Genomic DNA, 17,844 nt, shown 5'->3' with positions numbered 1-17,844 from the left:
GTGTAGTGGTTTGTTGTCACTGAGACTTTTTTCCAGGCTGAGAGTGCTCTTTTCCAGTCCACGTAGGGAAGTGGAGTACGAAAGAATTAAGCTCTTTAGCTCTTCTAGTTAGATCTTTAAACTGTGGCTTTGTTGCTTTTTCCTCCCAAACAAATTCCTAGGATCCTCCGATATCCCTAATACGAAAATGTAAACACATCCTTTCCGTAGACAAATATGTTGCTTTTGAATACTCCATATCTCTAATGTACTCTATTCCTAGTGGATCTGATGGTAATATTGACATTAACTGTGGTGTTTCTCAAAAGCGCCATGCTCTCACTTCCTCCTTGTGGTGACCATGAAGGTGAGGTTGAAAGCATGGGGTATTGTTGCTCTTTAGTCCCAGGACCCACCCCCAACAATGGATTTGGCTGTGGCTATTCTGAGGGACCTTCTCCGATATGCAGCCCAACTTCCTACACTCTTCCGGGACATCTCCATGAACCACCTCCCTGGTCTTCTCACCTCTCTGCTGGGCCTCAGACCAGAGGTGAGACCCCCCCCCCCAGTGCCTCCGTCCTTTGGCCCCTTTTAGTGCCTGCCTTACTCAGACCACTTGGATTAAGGAATGTGATGGAAAGTGATTGGGAGCGGGATCAAAGAAGTGAGAAGGAGGAAGGGCTCAGAAAAATTATGGAGGAGGGACCTTGTGGTGTGGGGTGGTGACAGGGTCTTTGGGGGCATTGGGCTCTCACCTGTGCCTTACTTTGTTTTTCCCACAGTGTGAGCTTTCAGCACTGGAGGGAATGAAGGCATGTATGACCTATTTTCCTCGGGCTTGTGGCTCTCTCAAAGTAAGTATTCATGGAAATTCCTCTTCCCACCAACATAAGCCTTGTTAGCTATCTTACCTTATAGTCCATTGCTGAGACTTCTGAGCACTATCTTCTGATTGTTCTATCCTCTATCTCCACAGCTGTAATTATACCACCTTGTAGTGTTTCACATGCATCACCTCATTTAATCCTCACAAATGAAGAAATTGAAATTAAATAACTCGCCTAAGATCAATAGAGGTGGGAAAACTATCTGATGCCAAAGCCCAGGTTCTTAACCATGGGCTTCTTCCTCTTTCAGCCCTCCTCCTCTGTACTTCTAGAGTGTTCCTCCTGTTTTTCTACCATTTGATCTTACTTTGTTCCTAAAGCTCGTGTAATTTCCTCCAAGAAGCCTTCCTGATTTATTACTTCCCTGTAACAACTTCTCTAACACGTCTCCTTATATTCCACTCCCTTTGTCACTTCCCCACCCTTTCCATATAGAGAACTGGAATTAGCATCAAATTAATAATTATTTCGGTGTAACTGGTGTGTTTAACTCAGTATTATCAATTACGGGGGAGTTTGCCATTCAAATTATCTTGAAAGTATGATCACAGTCCTAGACCAAATCAAGAAAGCCAAAGAAAGGGTAAGGGAACTGGTATTTATTAGGTACCTATTGTACACATTGTGGGTACAGTGTGCCAGGCACTCTGTTGAGTATCTGAGATGTGTCGTCTCATTTTATCATTATAGTAATTGTGTGGAGTTGGTGTCACCAAACTAACCAGGAAACAGGCCCACAGGTGTCTAACTTAACCCAAGGTTGGTATCTGGTAGTTGTAAAACCAGTTTGAGCCAGATCTGTTTGCCCTTAAAGCCTATGTTTTTTCCCCACTTAATCAAACTCCCTAGAAGCTTTAAAGAACATAGAGAGGATTGGCACATAGATTCAATACTAACACTAGCTCTGATCAATTGTTAGTGGCTTGAGAAGGATTGTGAGCCAGATGCGGAGCTCTGGGTACACATGCTGTGATCTGGTGGTGGTGTCTGCAGTGGCTTTAGTAACTGGTTACTTGCAGTATCTGAAAAGTCCTTGAGTAGATGATACTCCTCAGAGAACACGGAGTCACGTCCTTGTTGATTCTTTATTTTCATGTGAATGCCACTAATGACAGGTAATAGAATCTTTGGGTAGGCAGGGCAAGACTTTTGTCAAGAAGGCATTTGGAGTAACTCATGGATTTTACTGAAGTTTAAAGTTTGGTGGTGTTTTTTACTAAAGTTTTACTAAGTTTAATAAACTTAGTAAAACATTAAATAAATTTAATAAACATTTCTTCTAAAATGTTCTGTAAATTATCAAATTATACAGGCTAGATAGATCTTTGTCCCTGACCCCTCACTGGTCAAAGTTTGTGAGGTGTTACTGTGAATATGTGTTTTGATTTAGCTCATTTTGGGGTTATCTGTATCTCCCTGCGTTCCCCACGAAAGTGGAGAGAGAACTGAGTGTTAACCTGAAGGGTCAAGATTTGAATAGTCAGGGAGACAAGAGCATCAAGTGTTTCCTCTGTTCGTGTCTCTTAATCTTCATTGTGAGTGGTCAGGAGCATTCATCTATAATTTACAACCTTTTGTCAGATGTGTAGTTTTTGAAGTTATGGCCTGCATTTTGAGTATCCTTTCCAAACCAGCAACACTTTCATGTGTTGTTAAAGGGTATGTATGCCCCCTGGCCGGGTGTGGCTCAGCGGTTGAGCGTCGACCTAAGATCCAAGCGATCGGGGTTTGATTCCTGGTCAGGGCACATGCCCGGGTTGTGTGCCTGATCCCCAGTGGGGGCGTGCAGGAGGCAGCCCATCAGTGACTGTCTCATCATTGATGTTTCTATCTCTCTCCCTCCCTCTCCTTTCCTCTCTCTGAAATCAATAAAGATATTAAAAAACAACAACAGGGTATGTACGCCTTTATGCCTTTAAGAATGATGTGTCATCTGAAGAACTTCTCGCTGTTAAGAATTTTGTCTTTGTTGCTAACATGTCAGATAAGAATCTGTTTTGTGCAAAGGCCCTAGGGGCAGATTGTACTTAAAAAATCTTGGGAAACCGATACTTGCTGTTTTAGACTATTTATCTGTTCTCTGTCCCAGAAGCTCCTGAAATCATTAAACAACTATGGTCCTATTCTTATTAGGTGCCCTCCCCCCTTTCACAATCATGGTCAACAGAGCATGATCAGCATCTCTGTCCCCAACATTCCCCACTGCTGTTTCTATCATCTCATATCTGTGAGATTAGTTTTTAGGTGAAAAGTCTCATTCTTCTGGACCGCATTTGCTTTTGCCTTGAAAACAGTTTGTGGGGATGGAATATAGCAAATGCAGGATCTAAAAAGAGAATTGTCAGAAAGATTAAAACAGCACAGTCCTTTGAATTCCTCACAGCCGTGGTTATGCCACAGCAACAAATAATCTGCTGCTTGATTCTCTAGAACTGCCTCCCTGACCTGGCTCAGCTCTTGATTTGTCCTATGTATAGCCCTGGAATTGGCATTCAGGGCTTTTACCATGCTACAAGCCTGCCAGGTCACTTCTACATTAAGAGACCCTACCATTACTGGCATAACAAAGATGTTTAAAGCAATACAGTGGTACCTCAGTTTTTGAGTGTGATCCGTTCTGGAAGACTGTTCGAGTTCTGAGACATTCGAAAACCGAGGGATCAATGGCCGACAGCTGGGCCTCAGGATCTTGCCCTCAGCGGAAGCCGCGGGACATGTTCGACTTCCGAGGTGTGTTCGAAAATCGAAGCATTTCCTTCTGGGTTTATGGCGTTGGTAAACTGAAGTGTTCGTCAGCGGAGATGTTCGAAAACTGAGGTACCACTATAGTTAGCAGGGCTCCACAGGTGAAGATCATTAATGCAGTCTGGTGTCATGGTTGTGAGAAGGTCTCTTGTTTTGGACCCTGTGATGTTTCTGGGGCATAAAGACAGTTTTCCTGAGGAACAAGGCCCCCAGTGCTGTTGGCAGGGATATATGAATAAACAGTCACCCCAACACATAGAAACCAGCTGCGTATGTCCATTACTATAAGGAGGATAAAATTATTAGAACAATTCATATTGTAGTTATTAGATACTGAAAGATAATAACTAGAACACCCAGTAAAAGTCAGACATTAGCCACAGGAAGCTACTGCAGCAACCTTTAGAGAAAGCAGCCCTGTGTCCTTTCCCTGACAGTGGGTCCTGTCCATTTTTCCTCTAGTTGATCTCTGGCAATCAGGTTTTCTGTGTTTTGAGTAGAATTCTGTCTCCTGTTTTGAAGGAATGTAACAGACCTGTGACAGAAAAAAATCCCTGAGGGTGAGGTCTCACCCTACCCTATAATTGTCCTTTGCTAGGCACCTGGGGCTTTTTGACCCTGGTGACCTTCTGTACCTGGCCCACCATTCTTGCTCTGCACATGTCTGTCTAACTGCCTATTACATCTACTCCTCAAGGATCTTGGCTCTGAACTCTTTCAGATAAAAGGGGTGCAGTGTCTTTTCTGTAGCTGCTTCATGCTGAAGAGGGATGAAGATTTTCTTCAGAGCTCAGAGATCTTTGCTGTCTGTCAGAGCACCGATGAGGCCTAGGCACAGAGGGCAGTGGTGATGGTCCTAGAGTTGGTTTTCCCTGAGTATGAGTAGGGCTTGTAACTTGGTGGAGACAAACTGTGTTAATACATTTTAATATTATTGGAGAAAAGCTGGAACAACAAGAATTATGACAAATGGTTTGGTGGAGGGAAAAAGAACATTTCAGTTCTAATAATTCCGTTTTGAAACACAATTTTCCTCCCTGAAATCACCCTCATTTTTTTTTTTTAAAGAGCCAAATTAAAACTAATCTATTTACTGTATTATTCAGTTTCATTTTGGCCTGATTGCTTGTATGAACACAGTAAGAATAGCAGTTGATCATAGAGGCTTTTAAAAATCTGCTTTGCTGGAATCTCATGATTGAACTTTAATCAGCCCCTCAGGGCAAAGAATATGAGCCACCTAGTTACCATTAGGCTTGCCTGCAATACCTGTAGACGGGTGAATTCCTCAGGTTCTCAAGGTCCCCAATGATGCCTGAGGTTCCTTCCATGCCATCTCTCAGGAAAGCAACCTTCGTTCCTTATGTGGAAAACCTGCCATGAACCACATGATCAAGCACAGTACCAGGCTTTCTCCAAGATGCTCTTATTGGCTTCAGAGTCAATCTTCATTTCTTAAGGCTTTCTGGTGACATCCAGAGCAAGGCCTGTCTCTCTTTTAGACATGATATCCCAGTCAAAGTCTTGGTTAATAAAACCACAATTGGAAACTGGTCTTGCTGAATTCATGCAAAGAAACATATTGCCATGAATCACTTGTTAAGAATTCCCAAATTCCTGAGGGATCAGTAGGGAGGAAAATATATGATTTACTAAATTGCTGTAGAAATGTTTCCTTATATCTTGAGAAACAAAAATATTAAAAATCAGCAATACTTTCAACAAAAGTTACAAAAACTTAATTATTTTTCAGTTCATTTAGTCCCATAACCAATTTTTTGTTTCGATTTTTCTTGCCAGTACTTCTGTAAATCCAGATACTCTATAAAGTTCTAATAATTTTCATCCTGTTCAAAGGGGTTGATCTGAAAATTTATTCTCAGAGATATGTAATTTAAAATAATCTAGAGTCTTTTCCGTGGATCCCTCAGAAGATGTAACATTTTTGAAAATGCATTATAACAAAACAGTGACTATCTCTATATGACAAGAAGAAATTTAAAGTGACACAGTTATGGGTTTGATTACAATGCAGTTGACATGGAATCCTGTCCTTTCTGCAAAAGACAATATTCCAGAATAGCAATTAGAGTTATAAATGAAAGCATATCAGAATTTATAGATTCCTGGAGACTTTTACATCTATTTCAATAATATGCATATATAAATAGTTATTATAAAGTTATTATTTCTTTACTTAACAAAGCTTCCCATGTACCTTAAGTATAAACTTTTCCTTCCTTGAAGCATTCCAGGACCTATTGGGATGACTGAAAGCCAATTCTAGGTCAAAAAAAGTTTCTTAAAATTCAAACCCTGGGAAGGTTGTCAAACTTATTTGACCAAAAATCATATGTCATTATCATTATAAAACAGCATTAGACTATTTATTCATTCAAAGTGACAACAAAAGATGTTAAACACAAACATAGGCTAGCAAAACTTAAGTTCCCATGATTAAGAAGATGGCTTTTTTTAGAGTAATCAAGTACCTGATTAATATAACAATATATAACCACTTCAGTAATGTATAAAACTTGTGCTTTGTAGGCAAATACAGGAAAATCTTTTTCCGTTTTAACATACTAGAAGACCAAATCAGTTATGTGTTAGTTTATTTTAGATTCATTTATCCAATAAATTTATTATTCAGATTACCTATAATTTCCTTTTAAGATTTCACTTCATATATATTTTTTTCAACTTGCACACACCCTCTGCAATTTTCCTAATCCCTTTCAGTTTTCTTTTTTAATTTAACTCCTTTAGAAATAACCAACTTTAGAACCACCTGTTTTCAATTTTATATTACCAAAACAATATAATTTCTTTCCAATTTTATTAGAATTCTTAATTCTTAGAAACGACCTTTTTGATGACAAGTAATTCCTCAGATTAGCGATATGTGTTCACATTTTTAAGGTATATTTCAAATAAAATACAATACATATTTATTAACAGATTCACATCCATCCTCTAGATTTTCTGTAATAAGAAGCCAAAAGTAGGCAAACTCTGATTAATGTTTCAGTATTTTGTTATTTCATAGTACCTAAATATTCAATAATTTATACTATTTAACCCAGCAAAATTCCAAAGTCTTAAGTTATACATACAATTATTACTGAAAAGCCTTATCCAAAACCCTTCATTTTAGTTATGTCTGTTTATTATGTCTTAACAACTTGATGAGATTTTAAAGCCAATTACTATTTCTCAAGGCATTTTCTTAGCAAATCTTGTAAGTCCTGGGCCTCAGGCAGCCTTACTGTGAAAGTTCCTTTTTTTTTCTTTACAGAGTGGGCATGCTGCCCGAGGGCATTTCTGCAGCTCCGGCCCTTCTGGGAGAAAAACTTGGGGGGTTTTAAAAGATTTATTTCCCATATTTTTATTTCTGAGTAGAATGTAACAGCATGAAATATTGCATGTGAGAAGAGAGCTTATCCTATTTCAAAACAGAAACAAAACAATCCCTAAAGTAAATAAATGAGTACTCCCTAAGGGGGGAGTGGGACATTAGCCTTATAACCTTTTCTCACACCCAGCACAGCAAATGACCTTTGGTCTGAGCGGCTCAAAGCCCAAACAGCAGACAGGATTCTCTGTTCATAAAAAGACAAGACAGCAGCATAGAACTTCTGTAACCAAAGTCATGTTGCAGACAGACAGAACTCGCACTAGTTAAGCATTTCAGGCTGCTGATGCCTTGAGAGGGAGAGCCTGCCACAAGCAGTTGGGGGCCTCCAGCAAAGTGGGATATGCTCCCATTTTAAACAAATTAAACCAAACAACAAAGAGACACAAAACAACAGTCAACAGAGACACTCTTATGTATAATATTTACAGGTGCACCCAACCCACAGACAAGAACGTCACATCATGCTTATCTATTCAGGCAGAGTAGAATGCTCTGCGTTAAAACACACACACCGAAGCAGCACTGTCTGTCGTCCCAGAGCGGATCAGACTAAGGGCTCGGAGACCAGACAAGGACCGCTGGAGGTTTCTTGCCACCTGATCAGGTGTACCAGGCGCATGCCAGACGAGGCAGTAAATGCCCCTCATGTCCTACAAAAAAACTGCTCGATTCAATTTAAGTCTTAGGTGAGACGATGGGGATTGTTGAGGCTGTGGCTGGGACTCAAAACAGGAAAGTTCCTGGCAGCACTGTGAATAAAAGTCAAGGCCTCAGCCCCAGGAACCCCCAGTCCAGGCAGCAAGCAGGATACCCGGTTCTTACCCCAGTGGGTCCAGGCCGCCTGTCACCACTTCACTCAATTAAGCAGAGACAAGGTTGAATCATATATGACTGTTTCTTCCAATAATGCTGTCAGTATGGGAGAGCAGTAAGGTCATCCTGAAAAATCTTCCCTCCCCTTACTACCTGGCTGATTATATAGGGATAAGGAAGGAAGGTTGCATGCAAAGGGGAAGGGGGAAGGGTGGCTGCAGGGTCTGTGGTCCATGTGTCTCCTTCCAGGATCTTGAAGTCCCATAACAAGGTAGCTAATTTTCAATGGTGTTAAAACCCAGCTCCTCCAGTTCCTGGGACTGGAGAATGGTCAGCATTCCTGAGGTAACCTCCTGGAGGGGGGTCAGGCCCCAGGCATAGCAACCAAATCAAAGCACATCCTTTGTCCTCACAATGCATTAAAAAACACACACAAAAAACTTCATTGATTTCAGAGAGAGAGGAAGGGAGAGGGAGAGAGAGCTAGAAACACCAATGATGAGAGAATCACTGATAGGGGGCCTCCTGCATGTTCCCCACTGGGGATCGAGTCTACAACCTGGGCATGTGGCCTGACCGGGAATCAAACCATGATCTCCTGGATCCTAGGTGGATGCTCAACCGCTGAGCCATGCCTGGCCCGGCACAATGCATTTTCTTTTCTGAGCAATGGACCCACCCTGGCCCTGGGGTGTCTCTTACCTTTTTACAGCTCTGTTCTTCATGTAACACAGCCTCCAGTTTCCCAGGGTCTGTAAGAAAACCCCTTATCTGTAGTTAGTAAGGTGAATAATTATTAAACAGCTGTGGTCCTGTTCCTATTAGGTGCCTGTCCCCCTTTCACAGTCACGGTCAACAGAGCATGATCAACACCTCTGCCCCCAACACTCCCAGGGCAGTTGCACTCTCCAAGCTCAGGATTACTCCTCCCAAATGATGTATCTCAGCATTCTGAGTTCACGAAGCCACTTCTGTAGAGGCTTTATCTCGCCTCACCAAATTGATTAGTATTTCCCTGGAATGAGTGGAAAGGCTAGCCCCACCCTTGAGAGATGTCCTGGACACCTAAGTGGGCTTGCATTTCAAGTGAAATGTTCCAAGTGAGCCATTACTTTAGTTTGCTTTGTGGGTCACCTGGGGCAGACCTGTGGTCAGAGCCATGCCCCTGTACTCTGCTTTATTGCAGTCACATAAACAGACTTCTGTTGGCCTCAGCTCAGCTTTTGGAGCCAGAATCTCAGGAAAAGTGTGAGTAGTAAGTTGGCCAAAAGGGCTGAGTGCCACTATAGCTGGGGTTTGGCAGCTAAGAGATCTTATCCTTGGAGAAGCTGCTGAATCAGGAGACCTGTGGATGGTTATTGTATTTGGGTTGAAGTGTTCTGAGTCCTACCACATCAGACATGAAAGTGCTGTCCAGGTCCCAAAGGGAATGGTTGCTAGTCTTTTATCCTGGCATCAGCTATAACAGTGCTTGTCTCGTGGTCCCTGAGAATCCTGAAGTGTAATGTGGGCAACTAAATAGTTCCTGCCACAGGGAAGGTGGGAGGAAGTCCTTGGAGGGTTGGTTTCTGAACCAGAACACTGACAGGCTTCTGCTCCTACTTTACTCTCATAATTCCCCTGCCATGTGTCTGGTGTCACTGCTGATTTGTCTTCAGATTTATGTGTGTGACGCCCCAACCTCCCTTCTCCCAAAGTCCGTCCTTTCTAGGCTGGTATTTAAGGCCTCAGCCTGCTTCTCCATGGCATCTTCTGGGTCTATAGCTCTCAGGGTTTCCCTTCCCTGGTCTCATGGGGATTCTTCTTTTAAGCTCAGCTAGGTCCTGCCTTCCTTAGTCATTCCCCGTGGACCCTCCCTCTGTCCCCCTCTTGGTGCCACTGTTGGTTCCAGGTTGTTGTTTTCCATATACCTGTCTTCCTGACCAACTCACATCCCACTAAATGTGGAAATCCCACCTCAGTTCTTTCTGTAGATCTCCTTCAGTGTTCTTACCTTTTTTTATGCCATAGACCCCTTCTCAGAATGTTTTTGAATTTATAACATAAAATACATAGAATTTTGAGAGAAACCGTTTCTGTTGAAATATATATTTTATGTATTTATTTTTTCTTTTTAAAAATTATCTTAATTGTTGAAATGAAATACATATTTTAAAATATTGTGATAGAACAGTATGTGCTTTTTCATTAATGTGTCAAAGAGCAAGATCTAGCAGCAGGTCTGATACCTACTGAATTTCAAATTAGTGATACATGTGCATGGTGTTCCAAGGTACCTGTTACAATTATAATGTGAAATGAAAATGAGTGATTTTTATTGGTGACAGCTAATAGAGATACCACTGATATACTGTGGCTTTTTGTTTACATTTAAGATGGAGATAAACACTACCTTTTACTTATAGGTTAGCGAAAATGATGTAATTCCCCTCCCATCCATTTCACTGACCCCTTTGATTTACCCCCAAATAAATTGTGGCCCAGGTTGAACACTTCTCTGCCAGCACTTCACGTAGCGGGCAGAGGAAATGTTTGCTAACTGACAGGTCACTGCTCCGAGATGTGCTGCCTCAGTTTTCCAAAGGCCTTCCCTCTCTCTTGGCCTTGACCTGTCCTCACACCTCTGGTTAGTGCCTCACCTCCCAGCTTGGAGCCTCACTTCTTGTCTAAGCTGGTAGGGAGCTGGGTGTGGGAGTTGCTGCTTTTCAGTACTCTGTGTCCTTTTGGCTTGAGGGAAAATTGACAGCAGGGAGCACATGTCTGCGGGGCACAGGCCAGACCCTTTCCCCTCCAAACAGGGAGGCCAAGGAGGAGAGCTGACATTCAGGATGTCTTTCTACCACGAGAACATGTCTGCTCCCAGGCGTGATGCCTGGTAGGGTGCTTTGCTTCCTGTGTCTGCAGGAAAGAAAAAGGCGAGGGCTTAGATATGCTGCTGGGAATGGACAGGGTGTATGCCCTTGGCCCTTGGAGCTGACTCACCAGCTTTTTCCTCTCTTTTTACACACCCCAGGGCAAGCTGGCCTCATTTTTCCTCTCTCGGGTGGATGCCTTGAGCCCTCAGCTGCAGCAGGTAAAGGAACAGGAGGCAGATCTTGTCTTATCTCTCATTCTTAGCATTTCTCTCTTGTTACTGTTTGGACCATGTTCCCATGTCCCTCCCTGTTAGTACACTCAGGAGACACAAGACATGAATTCTGCCTCCGTGTTTCCATCCGTGTCCTGCCCCATTGTCCCTTTTCTGTGTTCCCTAAGAGCTCTCCATGATCTCCATTTTTCTTGGCCTTGGTGGCACTGGGGGTTCTGGCTGGGCTGGATTCCCATCTGACCAGGTTGCTGACCTTCTTCTGCAGTTGGCGTGTGAGTGTTATTCCCGGCTGCCCTCGCTAGGGGCTGGCTTTTCCCAGGGCTTGAAGCACACCGAGAGCTGGGAGCAGGAGCTGCACAGCCTGCTGGCCTCATTGCACAGTCTGCTAGGAGTTCTCTACGAGGGAGCAGAACCGGGTAGGGACCACGGCTGGTAGTCAGTGGCAGAGTGGTTGGGGAACATGGCAGGAGGGAACCAGAAGGGCGGCCCAGAGAGGCGGGACAGTTGATTTCTAGGCAGAATGGTGGGTCATCTACCAGAAATGAAAAAGGAGGGGGTGGAAAAAGCCCTGGAGTGTGAAGGTGCTGTGTTTATGTCCAGCTCCTGTGCAGTATGAAGGCCCTGGAGTGGAGATGCTGTTTTCCCCCTCAGAAGATGGTGACGCCCATAACCTTTTCCTGCTTCGGCAAAAGTTTTCTGGGCTGGCCTGCTGCCTGGGGCTCATGCTCAGGTGTGTGAGTGAGTGCTGGACGGAGCCTGGAAGGAGAGGGGTTGATCTAGGGGTGTCTTCTGCATCGAGGGGAAGGAGATTGGGGTGGGTGTGAGTCATGCCAGGGAGCCTGTGCTGAGGGTCTCTCTGCTCTGATTCTCTTTAGCTCTGAGTTTGGAGCTCCTGTGTCCATTCCTGTGCAGGAAATCCTGGATGTCATCTGCAGGACCCTCAGCATCAGTGCCAAGAATATTGTAAGTGGTGTTTGTCCTCTGTTCACAGTCCTTCCTTAGGACCCAGGGCAACCAGGAAAGTAGTGTGAGATCTGTAGCTCCTCAACTGATGTCATCTCTGAGGTTGTCCTATACAGCTCCTTCTATCCAAATGCCATTATTCCTTGTGCTTCTCCCAACACACATGCATGTCAGAGTGGATTCTCTCACCCAGTGCGGGGACACCTGTGGCACATGCTTTGAGAGGGGGGCAACCTTGGGGGCTAGACAGGTCATTGCGGAGAGGTTCTGCCATCCCTCCCCTCATCCTCCTTCCAGGGTCTGTTTTATAGGATGGGGGTTTGATCTTGTTGGGAGAGCTGGGCTCTGGGTGGGTTCCTTAAATGTGTGTACACATTTATTTAGTCACGTATATCTGCTCTGTCACCATTTCTCTCTCTGTGTCTCACTTCCCCCACTCCTTTTGCCAATTTTCTTCTGCAGAGCTTGCTTGGAGATGGTCCCCTGCGGTTGCTGCTGCTGCCCTCTATCCACCTTGAAGCCTTGGACCTGCTCTCTGCGCTAATCCTTGCGTGAGTGGGACTAGGCAGAGTGATGAAGGGACTGGGACGTGCTGGGAATGGAGGTCACTGTTGTGTCTTCGCCCCCAGGTGTGGAGGTCGGCTCTTGCGCTTTGGAGCCCTGATCAGCCGCCTGCTTCCCCAGGTCCTCAATGCCTGGAGCATTGGTAGGGATACTCTCTCTCTAGGCCAGGAGAAGCCTTACAGGTGACCATCAGGGATGGGGATAAAGAGGAGAGGGTGGGTGACTGGGTGCACGTGGGCTGGGGGTCCCAGAGGCTGGGAGTCCTGAGGGAGGAGAGGCAGAATTTGCCATGTTGACTCCTCTTTCATAAGCTGCCCTGCTTGCCCCACAGCGCCATGCGGACCAAGGTGTACTCTGTACTAGAGCTGTGGGTGCAGGTGTGTGGTGCTTCGGCAGGAGTGCTTCAGGGAGGAGCCTCAGGAGAGGCCCTGCTCACCCACTTGCTCAGTGACATCTCCCCCCCAGCTGATGCCCTGAAGGTGAGTGAGGCCTCTGCTCACCCTCTCCCGTGCCAAGACTCATCCTGCACACCTGGTCCACAGGGACCTCCTTGTCCAACAGCTCTCCTCACTCTGACCTGCCTTCCTATGAATGTGATTTATGTTTCCCTCCACCACCAGCTGCGCAGTCCCCGGGGGAGCCCTGATGGTTTGCAGACGGGGAAGCCCAGTGCCCCCAAGAAGCTAAAGCTGGACATGGGGGAGGCCATGGCCCCTCCCAGCCACCGAAAAGGGGATAGCAATGCCAACAGCGATGTGTGTGCAGCTGCGCTGAGAGGTGGGTGAGGCCTGTGCCCTGTACCTTCAGAGTGCTGGGATGGCTTGGGGCTGTAGCCCAAAACCCGTTGTTGAAGTGGAGGGTGCAGATAAAATGCAGAACCAGCTAAAAACCTGCACGAGAGACCAGAAGCAGCCATGCAGCTCCCAGGGCTGTGGGGAAATCTTGGACCTGCTGTTAGATGGGGGTTGGGTCATTTATACTGCCCCCAGAGTCTGATTTGTCTTGTTGGCATATCCTCAGCACTGCCAGCGACAGTTGTAGCAAAGGGGAAATCCCTGCCCTGTGGAGTTTACATTCTTTTCAGGCGGGCTGCTTCCCACACAAGTGCTAATCTGGAAACAGAAGTATAGTCAGTCACTGTGCAGTTAATGGGTGACTTTCCTTTGGGTCCCCTATATTTCACTGCCCGCTACCCCACCCATGTGAAGAGGAGAGCCAGTGCTCCTCAAATATATAAATGCACACTTATAATGTACCTACATTATCATCAGCCCTATGTAGTGTGATCCCCATTTCATAGTGGAGAAAACAAACGTAAGGAAGTTAAGTGACTTGCCTGAGCTAGGGCAGCTAGGTGCTCACCTTGATCCGTGTGCTGTAGAAGCCCTTGCTCTCAGTCCTGTTAGTAACCTACCTCTTAAACACCGTTCTTCCCAGGCCTCAGCCGGACCATCCTCATGTGCGGGCCTCTCATCAAGGAGGAGACTCACAGGGTTAGTGGAGCCTGGTCCCCATGGAGATTGGGGCGGGGCTATGCCCGTCCATGTGGCGGGCTGTGCTCCAGAGGGTGTCCATTCCAACTTGGGAGGAGGCCCCGGAGAAGGATTGGGTAGTCTCTAGTTGTGCCCTGTGTCCTTTTCAGAGATTGCATGATCTGGTCCTACCTCTGGTCATGGGTGTCCAGCAGGGTGAGGTCCTAGGCAGCTCCCCATATACCAGCTCCCGCTGCCGCCGTGAACTCTACCGCCTGCTGCTGGCTCTGCTGCTGGCACCTTCTCCTCGCTGCCCACCTCCTCTCGCCTGTGCCCTGCAAGCCTTCTCCGTTGGCCAGAGGGAAGACAACCTTGAGGTAACTGCTGACTGGGGCCGAGTCCACCTCTTTGGATTCAGGATTCTCTTATTTCTGATGCAGCAGGCTCTCTTCTCTGGCGCCGTGAAACCCTGTGTTTCTGATGCTCACACTAGCTGCTGCTTCCTTCCTCAGGTCTCTTCTTTCTGCTCAGAAGCTTTGGTGACCTGCGCTGCTTTGACCCACCCCCGGGTTCCTCCTCTGCAGTCCATGGGCCCCACCTGCCCCACACCTGCTCCAGTTCCTCCTCCTGAGGCCCCATCTCCATTCAGGGCTCCACCCTTTCACCCCCCGGGTCCCATGCCCTCAGCAGGCACCATGCCCTCAGCTAGCCCCGTGCCCTCGGTGGGACCCATGCCCTCAGCTGGCCCAATGCCCCCAGCACGCCCTGGACCTCCAGCCACAGCCAACCACTTAGGCCTCTCTGTCCCAGGCCTGGTGTCTGTACCCCCCCGGCTCCTTCCTGGTCCTGAGAACCACCGGGCAGGCTCAAATGAGGACCCCATCCTTGCCCCTAGTGGCACTCCTCCACCTGCTGTACCCCCAGATGAAACTTTTGGGGGGAGAGTGCCCAGGCCGGCCTTTGTCCATTATGATAAGGAGGAGGCGTCTGATGTAGAGATCTCCTTGGAAAGCGACTCTGATGACAGTGTGGTGATTGTGCCCGAGGGGCTGCCGCCCCTGCCACTCCCACCCCCCTCAGGCACCACCCCACCCCCTGTTGCCCCAGCTGGGCCACCCGCAGCCTCCCCTCCCCTCCCAGCCAAGGAGGAGCCTGAAGAGCTCCCTGCAGTCCCAGGGCCTCTCCCTCCCCCCCCACCCCCTCCTGTCCCCGGCCCTGTGACTCTCCAGCCGCCCCAGCTGGTCCCTGAAGGAGCTCCTGGTGGGGGAGCACCCCCAGGCCTGGAGGAAGACCTGACAGTTATTAATATCAATAGCAGTGACGAGGAGGAGGAGGAGGAGGAGGAAGAGGAGGAGGAGGAGGAGGAGGAGGACTTTGAGGAGGAGGAGGAGGAAGAGGAGGAGTATTTTGAGGAGGAGGAGGAGGAGTTTGAGGAGGAGTTTGAGGAGGAGGAAGGCGAGTTGGAGGAGGAGGAGGAGGACGAGGAGGAGGAGGAGCTGGAAGAGGTGGAGGAGCTGGGGTTCGGCTCAGCGGGTGCGGAGGTGGAAGGAGGGCCCCCGCCCACCAGCCTGCCCCCAGCTCTGCCCGCCGCCGAGTCCCCCAAGGGGCAGCCGGAGCCAGAGCCGGAGCCCGAGCCCGAGCCAGAGCCGGAGCCTGGGCTGCTCTTAGAAGTGGAGGAGCCGGGGGCCGAGGAGGAGCCGGGGGCTGAGACAGCACCCACACTGGCCCCTGAGGTGCTCCCCTCCCAGGAGGAGCTGGAGAAGGAAGGGGGGAGCCCCCCAGCAGGGCTCCCTCAGGAGCTTGTTGAAGAGGAGCCCTGTGCTCCCCCAGCCCTGCTGGAAGAGGGGACTGAGGGTGGGGGTGACGAGGTCCCACCCCCACCAGACGCATCTGCAGCAGCAGAAATGGAGCCTGAGCCCGAGACCGCTGCTCCCCAGGAAAAGGTGAGTGGGCCCGGCAGGGAGGGCACTGTGGGGGCAAGGCTGGCGGTGGGAGGCAGGAGGGGCGCAGCTGTTTGTGTTAGGGAGGAGCTTTGTCCCATCCATCTCTTCCATGTATGCATGTGAGACTGTTTGAATCTTATGTCTTTGTCCCTAAAAGGAGCAGGACGACACAGCTGCCATGCTGGCTGACTTCATTGATTGTCCCCCTGATGACGAGAAGCCACCACCTGTCACAGAGCCCGATTCCTAGCCCTCTCCTACACACCCCGTTTCCAATAAAGTTATGTACTTGGATATCGACTGCTGCTTCTCCCTTTGGCCACAGCTGTGCCCCCAGCCAGAAGCCCCACTTTGTGTGGGGGCTTTTCAAGGTATCCAGAGTATTCCTCAAGTGTCTCCATAGCTCTTGCGTTGTCCAGAGGAGGAGCCATTGACATAAAGAGAGTTTAGTTATTGAATTCTATGAAATTTGAACCTTGGGCGTACCACATTGAAGGGGCATCCATACTGGGGATGGGGGATGGGCTCTGTTCTGGGGCTGGTCCTTCTAGTGACAGTATTCCAGCTCCCTGTCCCCCCACTCCTACCTGTCAGGAATTCGATAAGCTCACCCCAGGCCTTCCTACCCATTCTTGAGTTTTAGACATTTCCCAGCCAGTGTCTCCCTTTAAGCAGTCCTGTGTATTCTAGGCCTTGCTGGGATGCATAAACCCAGAGGTTTGTACTTGAGGGTATTGAAATTTATAGGCTTGAGGTCGATGCCCCATGATTCTTTCACTCACTCAAGGATGAACACAAGAGTAAAGGACCTTGGAAATGCAGAGAAGGGAGTGACTTTCCAGCTGCGTGTATCCTGAAGAGCCTCTCTGAGTGACATTTGAACCAATTTTGGGAAACTTAAGGGTTTGAAAATTTCCCCCAGCTTATTTTCAAAAATTTTAAACCTGCAGAAAAGTTGGAAGAATAGTATAATACCTTTGCATAGGTTAATCAGTTGTTAATATTTTCTCATGTTAGCTTTTGTCTCTATAATATCTGTATCTGCATACAGACATGTATTTATATATGTACTTAAGTCTTTCTAATCAATACACATTTATAGGTGCACACGCTGTGTGTTTTTTGGGACCACGTAAAAAGTAACTTGCAGACCTCATGGCCCTTCACCTCAATTCTTCAACATTAACGCCTGGGGTTAGGGACATTATTCTTCACAATCAGAGTGCCACTCTCAGATCTAAGGAAAGTCACAGTAACAAAGTAATATTGTATGTACTAAATTGTGACATTCAAGTTTCCTATTTATCTCTAAAATATTTTTGGTAGCTGTTTTGTCATCGTCCCCCCCCCCCATTTAAGTTCAAGAGTTTTTTCTTAGGTGGAGGGCCATTTAAGGTGTAAGGATCATTGCAAGGATGGGTGCAGAGGTGTGAAAACGCCTGCAATAGTGATTTTTAAAAAATGTAAAGAATCTGAATTCTGGAAACTGTAGATAAAGTTGACATTGACCCTGAGGAAGAGGCTAGAACAGAAAGTTTTAAAATTTACATTGTATTGCGAATAGATAACATTCACATAGTTCAGAAACCAAGAGGTACAAAACGTTTGTTGAAGTTTCACCCTATTCTGTCTCCTAGAGCAGGCAGTATGATCAGTTTTTATCTCTTCTCCCAGAGATAATGTAGCATACATAAGCAATTGTGTATAAAAATCCTTCCCTTTATTTTTCACAAGTACGGTAGTATATTATCACTTAATATAAATCACTTAATTTCACCAAGTTGGATTTATCCAGTGAACAAATCCTGAGTATCAATCAGGTACTCAGCACTGTTTTCTCTGTAATATATGTACTTTTAAGTAATGATTGGCCCACAGAAGGTTGCAAAGATAGTACAGAGAGGGAGAGAGTGGCAAGGCACCCTTTCCCGTTTCCCCCAATGATTACATCTTACGTGATTATAGTACA

The 17,844-nt window shown here is 46.7% G+C and overlaps 1 protein-coding gene across 3 annotated transcripts in view; it reads left to right on the top strand.

The window, feature by feature from the left end:
• The window catches only part of PELP1 (proline, glutamate and leucine rich protein 1), a 49,109-nt gene extending 32,940 nt beyond the window's left edge, over positions 1-16,169 (top strand). For 2 of the 3 annotated variants that reach the window (XM_087825923.1, XM_087825921.1), the window contains exons 4-16: positions 383-532; positions 765-836; positions 10,859-10,918; positions 11,199-11,349; positions 11,534-11,663; positions 11,809-11,896; positions 12,359-12,447; positions 12,526-12,642; positions 12,792-12,939; positions 13,081-13,237; positions 13,898-13,953; positions 14,103-15,875; positions 16,033-16,169. In XM_087825923.1, coding sequence (XP_087682049.1) covers positions 383-532; positions 765-836; positions 10,859-10,918; positions 11,199-11,349; positions 11,534-11,663; positions 11,809-11,896; positions 12,359-12,447; positions 12,526-12,642; positions 12,792-12,939; positions 13,081-13,237; positions 13,898-13,953; positions 14,103-15,875; positions 16,033-16,125 — 3,084 coding nt within the window. In that variant the 3' untranslated portion in view covers positions 16,126-16,169. The remainder of the gene's footprint in view (positions 1-382; positions 533-764; positions 837-10,858; positions 10,919-11,198; positions 11,350-11,533; positions 11,664-11,808; positions 11,897-12,358; positions 12,448-12,525; positions 12,643-12,791; positions 12,940-13,080; positions 13,238-13,897; positions 13,954-14,102; positions 15,876-16,032) is intronic. The other variant, XM_087825922.1, reaches the window with a different exon arrangement.
• Positions 16,170-17,844: the final 1,675 nt, after the last annotated feature.

Source organism: Miniopterus natalensis, chromosome 17 (genome assembly GCF_054644295.1).
Source record: "Miniopterus natalensis isolate mMinNat1 chromosome 17, mMinNat1.hap1, whole genome shotgun sequence".
Lineage (NCBI taxonomy): Eukaryota > Metazoa > Chordata > Mammalia > Chiroptera > Miniopteridae > Miniopterus > Miniopterus natalensis.
This window is presented reverse-complemented; position numbering and strand designations above follow the sequence as displayed.